Genomic DNA, 12,432 nt, shown 5'->3' with positions numbered 1-12,432 from the left:
TGGTTCTTGGGAAATAAATTATAATTCCTGCAAGTAGTTAAGCAAGCAGCTTGAATGACATACCTTGAACCTCTTTGGTTGAGACCTCCACTGTGTAAAACAAAATCCATAAAATATACATGTCATTTTGTACATACAGTTGCAAAAAAAGAAGAAAAAAGAAAGGAAAAATTATTTTTTATTTTTAAAATTATCTTTTTCTTTGGAAGGCACCTGAAGTACTTAAAGAAATTATCCTTTCTTACCTGCTGATATTCTTTTTGCTGATATTCAGTTATGTATTGCACAACATGAGCCCTCCTGGGTGCCTGCGTGACCCCTGTGATGCCTGGCAGGGCTGCCACATTCCTCTATCTGAGCCCCAAGGGTAAGGACTGCTTCCAGAAAAGCCTCTACTCACAAGTTCATCAGCCCCACTGGCACGCAGCATGTGCTTAGTGCTTCGGGGGAGATCTAACACAGGCAGACAGTAGGGCAGTTTTCTCCTTGAGTGAAAATACTCTTATTAGGAAATATTTAATCCTCTAAAATGTAATTTTAAACTGAAAGAATATTTTGAACTTCAGAAAAATACATATATATAAAATACCTGTCTAAAATTTTGGGTTCTTGGTCATGACAAATTCAGAAATATTATTGCAAATAACAGTGAGTCAGAATGGAAATTTAGAAAAAAATTATTCTGGTTACATTTCAGAAACTTAAACAAATGTGATTCCCAGGTGTCCACATATTTCCTGCTTCCCACTTGCCTGTAAACAGAAAAATGGTGTGTAGGTTAACTCAAACTACCATTTTTTTAGTGCAAGGTTTAGTGTAAAATGTGCTGACTGACTGCCATGGGAAGCAAAAAGCTTGTAATTTCAATTACATGGTATTTCAAATAGAACAGGCCCTAATGTGGAAGATGGGGATTAGAGGTGGCAGCTGATATTGCACCAGAGCTCTGAGAAGGCTTATTATTTTTACAGTGTCAAAACCCTGGTGTTGGCTAGCTCACCTTATGTCCTTGAACAGACTATGGAAGCTGAAAGATTAAACATTTGGTAAACTCTGTACAGAAAGTACATGTTGTATGCAGAATCTTCAAACAAAATATTGCACAAAAAGTTCCACTGCATGCAGAGTGTCTGTACTTGCCAGCTGCTTGGCCAGAGTGGAGGGGCATTTGCAAACAACTGCTTCAATAAAGAGGGGTTCTTTTTGTATTTGGAGGGATCTCTGTCAAATATGTCTATATAAAGATATTCAAGCTATTCGGCAAAGAAATGGTAGGTTATGCATAGAAAGCTAAGCACAGTTGTATTCTTTCCAGTTTTACCTCCTGAAGTTACTCATAAAATTTTCACATGATTAGAAAAACTATGTAGAATGAAAAGTACAGTAAAAACACTTTAGATATACTTACAGCTTGGCAGGAACTAATTAATTGGATTTACCTCCTTTTCCTCATTTCATTGTGATCATACAATTCAGACAGTCTTTAAAAATGAAGAAGCATTTTCTCTTCTGAGGTGGTGAGCTCCTTAATTGCATTTCTGTTCCACTGTGGCATTCCCAGTAAGTTAAGGTATTTTCCAGAAGTTCAGGAAATCAATGATGAGAGGGATTATCTTTGGCCTTATTGTTTGGAATTTTTTATTTTAGCAGTAATTTGGCTAAGGGACTAAGGAAGAAACAAAGCATTAATGAATGTATGGTACGTGAAGAAATCATGGTGATATATAAAGAAAGCCACATAAGAAGTAGACACATAGTTGACCTTAAAAGTTGACAAATATAACCCAGAGGCTTTGTTTCAACATATTTCTGGTGCAGAGAGACACTGCCTCACCTTGAAAGTTTGAAGGTGATGAACAGGGCCCAGAGTTGTTTCTACTGTGGCGTTCAGTAATGAAGAGACCGAGGAGATGGTCTGTTTGCTGGCAACTCTTTCAAATTGCTGTGTTGCCCTGATGATTTAGTTACCTTTCCTGAAAGGAATACTTCTTGCAGTGATAAAACAGTACTGGCACTTTTGATCAGGAAATTCTATGATATTCCCAGAAGTACTGCTTTGCAGAGATACTGTGCCAAATGTTATGGTAATTTAAAGTGCAACCCCCACTAAGTAACTGGAACTGCTCAGAAGGTAAATCATTGAGGAATTTCTCTTGTTCCAATGTCCAAACATGGAGCAAGAGCTTGTGTGAAGGTGTATATCTGAGTTTCTTTAGACCTGCTGCTTTTATCTAATGCCTGCTACTTATTTTATTTAAGGTAAGACATGATATTTTGTAGTGTTTTGCATAAAATTTTATATTTATATTCTACATAAAAAGCACCAGATTCACGATTCTAAATGAGAACACCACTCTTTTTATTGTTTGATATATAGATATGAAACTAGATTAAAAGTATTCCCTTTTCTTTTTATCTGTGTAAGTCTCAGACAGTTTGGACCTTGGACACTATGGGTGTCAGACCTGGAGGTTCCCCAAGACAGAAACTCCTAAAAGACTCCTTAGCAGCAAAAGAACTTCAGACCATGGAAAAACACCTAGCTGGTATGTATGGTAGCAAGGGATCATAAAATGCCTAACAGCACTTACCGAGCTTTCTCTGCCAAGATTTTAGTTGGAGGAAAAGATTATCTGTCTCACATACTGATGAAAACAGATGAAAAGTTAAACTTCCCTTTTTTTCATTGAGTAAAACCAACAAAATTATTGTTTTATTTGTAGGTGTAATGAACTTCACTGTAGTTACAGTAAGTACAGTACTTAAACAGTAATTAAACTGTGTTAAATGAAATAAACAGTTAAATACACTGTCAGACCACAGCATAATAATGCTCCTTTTTTTTTGTTTTCATGTTTCACTAAGACTTCTGCAGTAAGGAGGTACCAATGCTTTATCTTCTGTTAAGCAGTCTTTAAAAACAGGCTGCAGTGAACATTTTGCTTGAGAATAGATTGCTTTGCAGGAAAAACTCACCTTGTTCATGAAACTTCTGGTTAAGTGAAGTGTGTTAATTTGTGTGCTGTGGAACATCTGCAACATCTTTGAGGGGGTAACCATTTCTGAAAAGCCAAACAAAAAAGTGTGGTTTTTTCAGAAAAAAAAAATATGTTTCAGAGCTTTATAAAGGTTAATGAGGGATATCCTAAAAGGTAGCTTGCAGTTTGTTCCTCTTTGTAATCAATATTTTCTATCTTCAGCTTTCATTATAATGTATTACATAGACCTATAGCATGGTAGTCCTATATTGTGCATGCTATTTGTCATATGGTGAAAGTAATGCTGAACTGGTACATAAAGACTGTATATTTAAAATGAAGGTAGAAATTAAATCTATCTGATCCCTCTTTCAAGACATTCAGAGAGTGAGGCAGAGAACTTTACACTTTCAATGTGATTTTCTAAAAGACTTTGTATATGTATCTTGCCAATAACACTGTGTGAAGGGCTTAGGAGCTGTATCTTCTTTTGAAAGAGATACAGCTCTTGTACTTCTTCTGCCTAGGGGCTGTTACAGCTGAAGTCAAGGCATAAGACAAAGCTGTAAGCACAGTGAGGGAAGCTCTTTAAAAAAAGGTTTGGCTCATAATGGCGCAAGAACTAAAAATAATGATATATAAAAATGAAGCTTTTTTAGGTGGTTTTTGTGTCTGACAACAGAGATGCTGTCATTCAGATTTTTTTTGGCAGGTTCAAAAAGCCTACGGCTATTAGAGCTGCAGCCACTGCCAAACTAGACTGAAAAATCCATGAGTCATCTCTCTAAGCTGAAACTACCAGGAACATCTAGTGGGAACCAGGAGACCAGCAAACCAATCTGTGGTCATCAGGTTTCTGTATTATAGCAGGGACCTGAATATTCCAGGGGCCTCTGCTACTGAGGTAGCACTTGTCTTCCCTTATGTTGCTGTAGTTATCACTCCGGAAGGGGTCAGGTGAAGATTTCCCTACTTCAGTTTACTTCCTAACTAGTCTCACTTCCATGGTCATACAAACTATTGTTGTATGCAGTATGCTGTGAAACATGGAGTTCCTTTAGATCTCCCTGGGCAAAGCTGACAGTAATAACTACAATATTCAATAAAATATGGAATTTTAAATACTTAATTGGTTGTAAAATAACTAGCTGCATTCACGAAGGCTCTGAGATTCAGTCTGCTGCTGTGTGACCTACAAGGTCTTCTCCCTCACATCAATGCTATTCTTGTTGTTTGACTTTGGGCCTGTTATTTCAGAAATGCTGTAACATGAGGATCAGTTATTCTACCATTCAGTAATTTTTGTCTGGCTGACAACTTCACTTGAAAATAGCCCAATTATTAGACACTGGGCTATTGTATTCCTAATAATTCATGTCTATTATAACACCAGTGCTGCTTGAGAAAATTATTCCCCTCACACACGAGCATAACATGATTTCCATGAAGAATCAGTTTGGAATACCTCAGATATACTGCAGTTTTGCTTAGCCTTATTTGTCTTACAGATTTGCAAGAGTTCAGATGTCTGTGATATCAGCAAGTCTCCTTGTTTCACTTCTCTTACCAAGTGCACTGGAGCCCATTAATTCTATGAAATGATTGCTTATCTAGATGGTCATTTCAGTGCCTGAGTTATGACTTGGATTATCTGCGTAATGATGAAATATGGTCCCGTCTCAGATATACCTTCTTAAGGGGCCTGTTTTTCCCTTATGGACTATGTGCTGGATAAAACTCACTCCTAACATAAGGCATACTTTGGTGCCTGTGCCTAAATTAGGGACTAACACTGATTGCCAGCAACTGCCTCAGTACCTTGATATTTGAAAACAGCATTTTTACGAAATCAGATGTTGAAGCAATCAGTTTTCTTTTCCTTCTCTGCATATGGCTCATAACTTTTTTGTCTAAGATCCAGTCTCTTATGTTACTGTGGCTACATCACATGCAAGTGGAGAATATTTTTTTGGTAATTGATTCCTGTATCTTGCCAATTTGGTTTGTTACACTGATTCTGTGGTCTTTGGATACTTCTGGAATATATTTTATCACAAGAAGAACTGTTAAATAATAAACAGTTTTCAAGTGCATATGAATGATATCCTTATTCGGCCATATTTTTTATGAAAACAAAATGACTGTGTGGCTCTGTTGCCTGTATTTTATTTTCCTTTAAATGATATCAATAAGGATTTAAAAAAATTCTAAGTCATAATTCAATTCTGTTATTTAGTATGGATCTGATAATACTGTAAAGCTGGGGATGTGTGATTTTTTTTTTTCTTTCTGGTTGAAAGGCTTATATTAAAGCAAAATCAAACAGAGGATGTGTAAATAAAACTGAATAATTATGCTATAGAAACATGTTAATTATATGTAGAGAAATGATTAGAATAATTGGTTTATCTGCAGGCTTGATTGCTACATGAAATTAAGGAAACATGAGCTAGAATTTTATGTTTATTGAACTCTTATTAGATCATTCAATATTCAGGTAATCTCTTCCCTGAATCACCACAGGGAAGTTAGAGGTCTGTAATTTTGCAAAGAAATAAACTAAGCTGAATCTTTAAAAGAACATATTCTTTATTTGGTTTAAATCAAGTAGTCCACAATATCATTTATTTGCCCCTGAATTTTTGACATGCATCTTACAAGTTCTGCACCAAAATAGGAGTGGCCAGCAGGTCAAGGGAGGTGATTCTCTGCCTCTACTCCACCTTTGTGAGGCCCCACCTGGAGTGTTGCATTGAGCTCGGGGGCCCCCAACATAAGAAGAATGGGGACCTGTTTGTGTGGGTCCAGAGAAGGACCACGGAGATGATCAGAAGGTTGGAGCATCTCGCCTGTGAAGACAGGCTGAGACAGTTGGAGTTGTTCAGAAGAGAAGGCTCTGGGTAGACCCGAGAGCAGCCTTCCAGTACTTCCAAAGGGACCTGCAAGATTGCTGCAGAGGGACTTTTTATGAGTGCATGTAGTGGTAGGACAAGGAGGAGAGGTTTTAAACTAAAAGAGCAGAGATTTAGATTTGTGGGTGTCCTGTCCCTGACAGTGTTCAAGGCCAGGTGTGATGGGACCCTGAGCAACATGACCTAGTGGAAGGCATCCCTGTCCATAACCAGGGGGTTCGGAACTAGATGACCTTAAAGGTTTATTTCAGCCCAATCCATTCTATGATTTTATGAAATTCCAAAGTTGAGAGCATAATGGAAGGGTATTTCAAGATGTAATGATTTCAAAATGGAAATAATTAATTTTAAAGAGTCAGCAAGGAATCAGTTAGAAATATTCTTAACTGTGTGCTGGAAACAATAACTATGTTTTGAAATTTGCTAACAGCTAAACATTTTATCTTTTAAAAGTTGAGAGACACTTTTATCTGAGGATTTCACAATTATTTCAGTTTTACTAGCTTTTCTACTAATAGCATTTGAATTGTGTGGAATATGTTGTATTAGGCTAGTAACATGAAATTGGCGTAGCTTATTTTCCTGTTTTCAAGGTATTATTATAAAATAAGCTAATGTTTAAGGCAGCACATCTTTAATTATTTAACATACAGCATTCCTTTTATATCTACTGGTAAACATGTGAAAGAAAATCTTATTTTCCAATATGTGGTTTAGAATCTGTTTCTTTTAGGACTTTGAGAACCTGAAATCATTGTTATTAAATGCTTCATTTATATGAGCTCACTTAATAGGTGTTTAAATCAGTACAGTCCTTCTGATTTACAGCTTCTGGGACTGTGACTTGTGCAGTCTAATGGGAAATGATGTTGCTATTCTAAAGATAATCAACTCTTTCTATGAAAACTGAGATACAGTGGAGTACGTGCCAATGAAAGTGAAAATTCGTAACAGTAGTGTAAGATAAAATAAACTTGATTAAACTGTTTCTTAAGCTCTACATTTCTACTCGCAAGGACTTTCAGTATGTTAGCAATGCCACCCTTACATAACTTTGGTGGATATATATTATTTAATTCATTAGAAGCATTAATATTATTTAAATTAATTCAGGAAGCACTTTTCATCACCACACCTGATCTGTTGTGGTTTTAAATAAGATCTCATTTTTTATGGCTGTGTGAGAGGTAGGGATTGGACCACCAAATGGCAGTCACCTTTTCTCTTTGGATTCTAGATGTTGGTGACACCATCATCTGCTGTGCCGTTGACAGTAGACCAGAACACAAAATTCAGGTTCAAACAGGATCACAGATCCAGATGAGCAAAAGCTCAAGGGTTATTTCCCCCAGAGTTTTGGTTGGGCGGTAGACAGCAAGGCCGGAAGCTAAAGTTTTGCCTTGAACCCGTTTTGGGTTGCACTTTACTTCAGGTGAGGATGGCAAGTTTATGTCACAGTTCCATCTTGACTTGATACTAATCTTGGCAAAAGGCATAGAGAGATAACTTTGATGAAACAAGAGGGATTTTTATAGGTTGTATTGACATTCAATGAAGTGGTAATGTTTCAATTCCGCAGGATAGCTGTGTCTGCAGTAAATAAACTTTAGGGAAATGCTTGCCAAAAACAGGTGAACTGTTAATTCTGATGCCTTTTATTTTAAACATGAATAGGTTTTCTCCTCACAGCTTCAGATTGTCACTTATGTTGGAGAAAATCATTAAGGGTTTTAAACTAGAGAGGAATAGACAGTGAGTTTCTTTTCTTTCTGTTTTGTTTGTGTGTGTGCATAGACATTGAGAAGGACCTAGCATTATGGGAAGAAGCAAGGCTCTCAAGAAACCCTGGTGTCCAGCATCACAGTGTAGTTACATCTGACAATCAAAGCAATCTTCAAGTTTCACAGGGCCAAACCCCAAGGCCTCAGGTGCCAACTCCCACAGGGAAGAACATTCAGCTCCAAGGAAACAAATCACCACCGCTGCCCACCAACAGCAGAACACAGGTCTCCAGTGTTGCAAACAGTAGACCTTCCACACCTGGTGCAAAAACCAACAGGCCATCAACTCCAGGGAGCAGACCTGTGACTCCAAATAGCTTGTTGTCACGGCCTCTTGTCCCTAGCAACCAAGGAAATAGGGAAAGCATCATTAGTATACAAAGAAGCAGATCTTTGACATCTAAGAGCCAAATCGGGAGGACCCTCAGTGCTGCTTCAGGGCTCTCTGTGCAAGTGAGTGGAGATGTTGTTGGAACTGTCACTACTCAGAGAAACAGTTTATCAGAAGTAAGATTTTCAATTTAATGTCTTGGCTATGTTTAATAGCATGAATATGAGATTGCATTTTATGTTCAAATAACATCAGTATACCTAATGTAACCTACTGTGCTGAAAAGAACTTAAATATAATGATGAGAAAATTAGCAAGGAAATACTGCTCAGCTTTGAAAGGTACTGATTAGAGAATGTCAGTATTATTAGAGAAATCATACTGAAACACTTGTGCTCCCCAAATTTACCATGAGCTGTGTAGGGTTTTACCTGTATGATGCATACCAGTTTTGTTAGCCTTACAGTTTCTAAGAGGTGTGTACCTCTGGAATATTAAACACAACTTTATCTGCATACCTCTGGAATATTAAACACAACTTTATCTGATCTTTATGTTCCAGGGTATCTTTTTCCTGCCACACTGGCAGTGCATGATATTTCCTTGGTCTAATTTTTATTTCATTTTTTGGGCACATTGGAATGATTAGTTAGGCATTGCTCAATGGACAAATTTTTCCAAAGCACCAAACTGAATTGCAAGAGAAAATGTCTAACATTCTTGAGTCATTGTCTAGTACTATGTGCATTAACTGCTGATTTACAGTATAAAAACTTCCATTCTATATTATTTGCTTTTACAGGATTAATCTTTGTTTAAAACAGAACAGAAAAAAATTTAAAGTACCTTGTAAATTCTGAGTAGGATTCTCCTCTGCTAACCTTAGCTGCCTTAAAGATAACTTCAGTGTGTAGGCAGTGGAAATAAAAGCACCTGTGAAAAAATAGCCCTGCTGTCTATCTCAGATACATGCCTTACAAAGGTGAGTCTTTTCTCAGGATATGCTGGTCCTTCTATACTGACTTGAGAAGGAACTATATGTCTAGATTGGTAATTTTTAAATGGTGGGATATGTTGGATTCCACCATTATTATCAATCTCTTTGTAACCCATTTGTCAAAGTCTGGACACCTTTTTCCAAAGTCTGAAAATAATATCATAGCTTTAGATAATTGTTTCTGTGAAGTATCATCTGTTTTAATAATCTGTTGGGTGTGACATTTGACACAATGTATTATTAGTCTAATGACTTCTAAGGAAACTTTAAAATGTTGTTTATAATAATGTTGCTTAGAGATGCTTGTAGGAAAGTTGGAGGTTTGATACTTAATGTAATCCTGCAGTTAATTATATGGCCTTCGTTATTTGTTGTGAGAGAAAGGAAATAAGGCACAGATTAATCCAAAACTAAAGAATTTGGGGAGGGAATCTTACTTAAATTTGATGGTGAAAAAAATCCTCATTATTTTGGTGTTTGAATGGCAGCACACTAATCCCATCACTCGAGCTACTTCTTCACGTAGAATTGAATATCTAACTTAAGGACGTGAAGACATGATGAGTGAAGATGACTACAGTTCTGTTGAAAGTGTCTTCACTGCGAGTTGATATATTTTCAAACCATAAGTTTTCCATGGAAAAAATATAAGTAATTGTAACACATTTATTTTTTGACAGAAAAAAAAATCCCTCTGTCTTCTGTTTTGAGGTATGTGATGTGTTTCTGTGTTAGAATTTTCTCCCATACCAGAAAATGAGAATTAAAAATGTTTTTTAACTGAAAATGTTCAGAAGACATGTCGAGTTTAATTATCTCCCACTAAATTCTTCACTCCTCTTTTTCTTTCTTTTTATGCAGCCTTGTTCTTTAGTGATACATAGTCATGTGATACCAACTAGAATTCTTGTATATACTCCTGAAAATATATGTATGTAATGAGCACTGCATCTCTGCTGAGGAACATTCAGTCTGTCCATCACTTCTCATCTTTCCTGTAATAAGGCAGGGAATTAAAAATACTTTCTTCCACAGCCTTTCTGTAGTTATACTAATAAGAACCAAGAGTCACATTTCATTTGCTGTGTCTTATTGCTTCTATTTGCTTATAGCTCTTATTATAAGTGTCCTGTTATACTTTGCATATATATGTATATATGTGTCTCAAGAACTTCAGGAAATGAGCATTATTATTACCGTTTTCCATTTAGAATAGCATGTCCAGCTTCAGCCAGCAATCCCACTTTAAAGCTGATGTTAAATCTCAGCATTTCTATGTCAGTTCTTATCCTCTATTATAATTCCTTCTAGAAGTGACAAATTCTGTTCTTTCTCTTTGCTCCCTGGGTACAATAGTACCTTGGCTGCTAGTGAGCCAGCTCAAACCCTATTTATCCTTTCCTGACATGCACAAGTGACCTTTGACATAATGGAAACTCAACTTGGGGCTAGCTCTGCTTCCAAATGGAAAACTGCTAATATGACACATTCATACTGAAGACCTGCCTCTGCCAAGTTATAAAGGCCCTTGGATATCAGGAAGTAGATGATGGAGGTCTGGCCAATCTACCACTCCTAGCCTCTTCTTTGGAGGGTTATGCTAGAAGCTTTGGGAGCTCTTTTAAGCTGTCTTTGCCCACTGAAGTTCCTGGTCACTTAGAGAAGTGGATTTAGACAGAACATACCCAGGAAATATCCCTGTCTGGTGACACTTTTTGCCGTGTTAGAGGTGTCCTCCTATTTTTGGCCATGTGATTTCATTTTCTTGTGTCACAGCTTCTCTCTGACCATGCAGACATATTTTAAAAAGGCAGTGGTGGCCTGGGGTAGGAGAAAAAGAAGAGGTCTGTCTTTGTACTTTTACAGATCACAAATACATAAAACTCAAGGCTGATGCTGTAATTTATTTTGCGACTTTCATTGTAGGTTTTGTATCCTCTACCTGTATAAAACCAGTAAAATAAAAGAAGGGAAATTGCTTTTATTCTTCTTAGACTTATGGTGTCAACTGGGTATTTCTACTAGGTGTAAATATACTTTGGTTATATTGCCAATCCTGCAGAAGAAGCTATGTTAAGATATTGCAAATAATTCTGCTTCTTTACTCTTAGGTGATGTTAATGGAATTAATCAGTACAACATTGATGCATATTTACGAGAATAAGTCAGTTAAAAGGAAGTGATTGTTGGACACCCAGAACATGTTTTACCATAAGGAGCTTGAATTATTTATTTATTTGTTTGTTTGTCGGGAATTTTAGCGTATCTCTCAATGCCTTATGTATTGTAGATTGTAATGTGTTTCAGAGTAATATAACAAGTTAAAATAGAAAAATATTACTAATACAGTTCAAAGGTCTTAAGTTTTAGTAAAGTTCATGCTGCAGCATGGGTGGTTTAATCTTGTTATAGCACAAATCTTAAATAATTTGGCAAGTACTTAACATATCAGCTGTTAAGAAAGTTTTGGGCTTTTTCAGTGCTTAAAGACTTATAATGATCTGAGATTTTGTGGACAAGTTTCTGCCTCCTGGCACACACAGTATTACTAACTTCTAGCAGGTGTGTTTTATTATCAGCTCTGTTCAAGGCTGAATTGAATTATAGGAAAGAAATGCTACCTAGAGAAATAGTTTTATTATCTCTATAAAGCTAATAAATCAGGGTTCCAAATCCTTTGGCAGAGATAGTTTTATGCATATACTTAATCCTTTGGTGTTTTGTATAAATTGGCAAAGGAATGTTGAATCCTGCTTATCTCTTTAGGATGGATTCCATTAAAATGACACAATTCTGTGATACTTATCAATAGCTGTTGAGATGAAAATACTACTGACTCCCTTGGTTGCCATTTCATTTGCTGAACACTTGGAATTTTACAATCATTTTATTTATTCAGATAATTTAAAATTGTATTCAGCAATCTTTATCGATCTGTCATTGTAAGAGAAGGAAATTTCACCTTATTTGAACATAACATTGATTCACAAAATTTTTACTCCTACTTAGTGGAATATAGATCATACCTTGTGATGAGGACTCTCTTTTTGGTCAGATACTTTCATTCTGTTCTGCTACCCGGCTCAGGTCCTTGCTCTGTGTTTTTGGAAGATTAAAAGCTGTGCAGATGAGTGTGAGAGCCACTTCCCCTACTGCAAGAATCCTGTTCCATGAAACAAAACATGTTCAGTGCTGTAGTCAGCAACCTTCTCAAACACAGCACATCTGAAATGACAATACATGAGTAAGGCCTGGACCTCCCGCCTGAGCTTACTGTTGGGCCATGGCAGCAGCATTTGTGGCATTTTTTAACAGATTGCTAACAGAATTAATAATTTACTCCCAGTGAGTTAGATCTTGATTGAACCGTCTTCAGTCTCCACAAACTGATTTGAACAAGCCTGATTTCTGTTTTTAAATCAGATAGCTTAAG

General features: G+C 36.7%; 1 protein-coding gene across 7 annotated transcripts in view; it reads left to right on the top strand.

The window, feature by feature from the left end:
* The window catches only part of C1H8orf34 (chromosome 1 C8orf34 homolog), a 149,780-nt gene that overhangs the window by 124,188 nt on the left and 13,160 nt on the right, over positions 1-12,432 (top strand). For 6 of the 7 annotated variants that reach the window (XR_004357197.1, XR_004357182.1, XR_004357193.1 and 3 more), the window contains 2 exons: positions 2,426-2,546; positions 7,685-8,178. Coding sequence is in view for 3 of the 7 variants with exons in the window: in XM_032688496.1 (XP_032544387.1) it covers positions 2,426-2,546; positions 7,685-8,178 (615 nt within the window). In the remaining 4 variants the exon portion in view is untranslated. The remainder of the gene's footprint in view (positions 1-2,425; positions 2,547-7,684; positions 8,179-12,432) is intronic. The other variant, XR_004357191.1, reaches the window with a different exon arrangement.

This window comes from Chiroxiphia lanceolata, chromosome 1 (assembly GCF_009829145.1).
Source record: "Chiroxiphia lanceolata isolate bChiLan1 chromosome 1, bChiLan1.pri, whole genome shotgun sequence".
NCBI lineage: Eukaryota > Metazoa > Chordata > Aves > Passeriformes > Pipridae > Chiroxiphia > Chiroxiphia lanceolata.
Note: the sequence above shows the minus strand (reverse complement) of the source record. Positions and strands in the feature narration are given on the sequence as shown.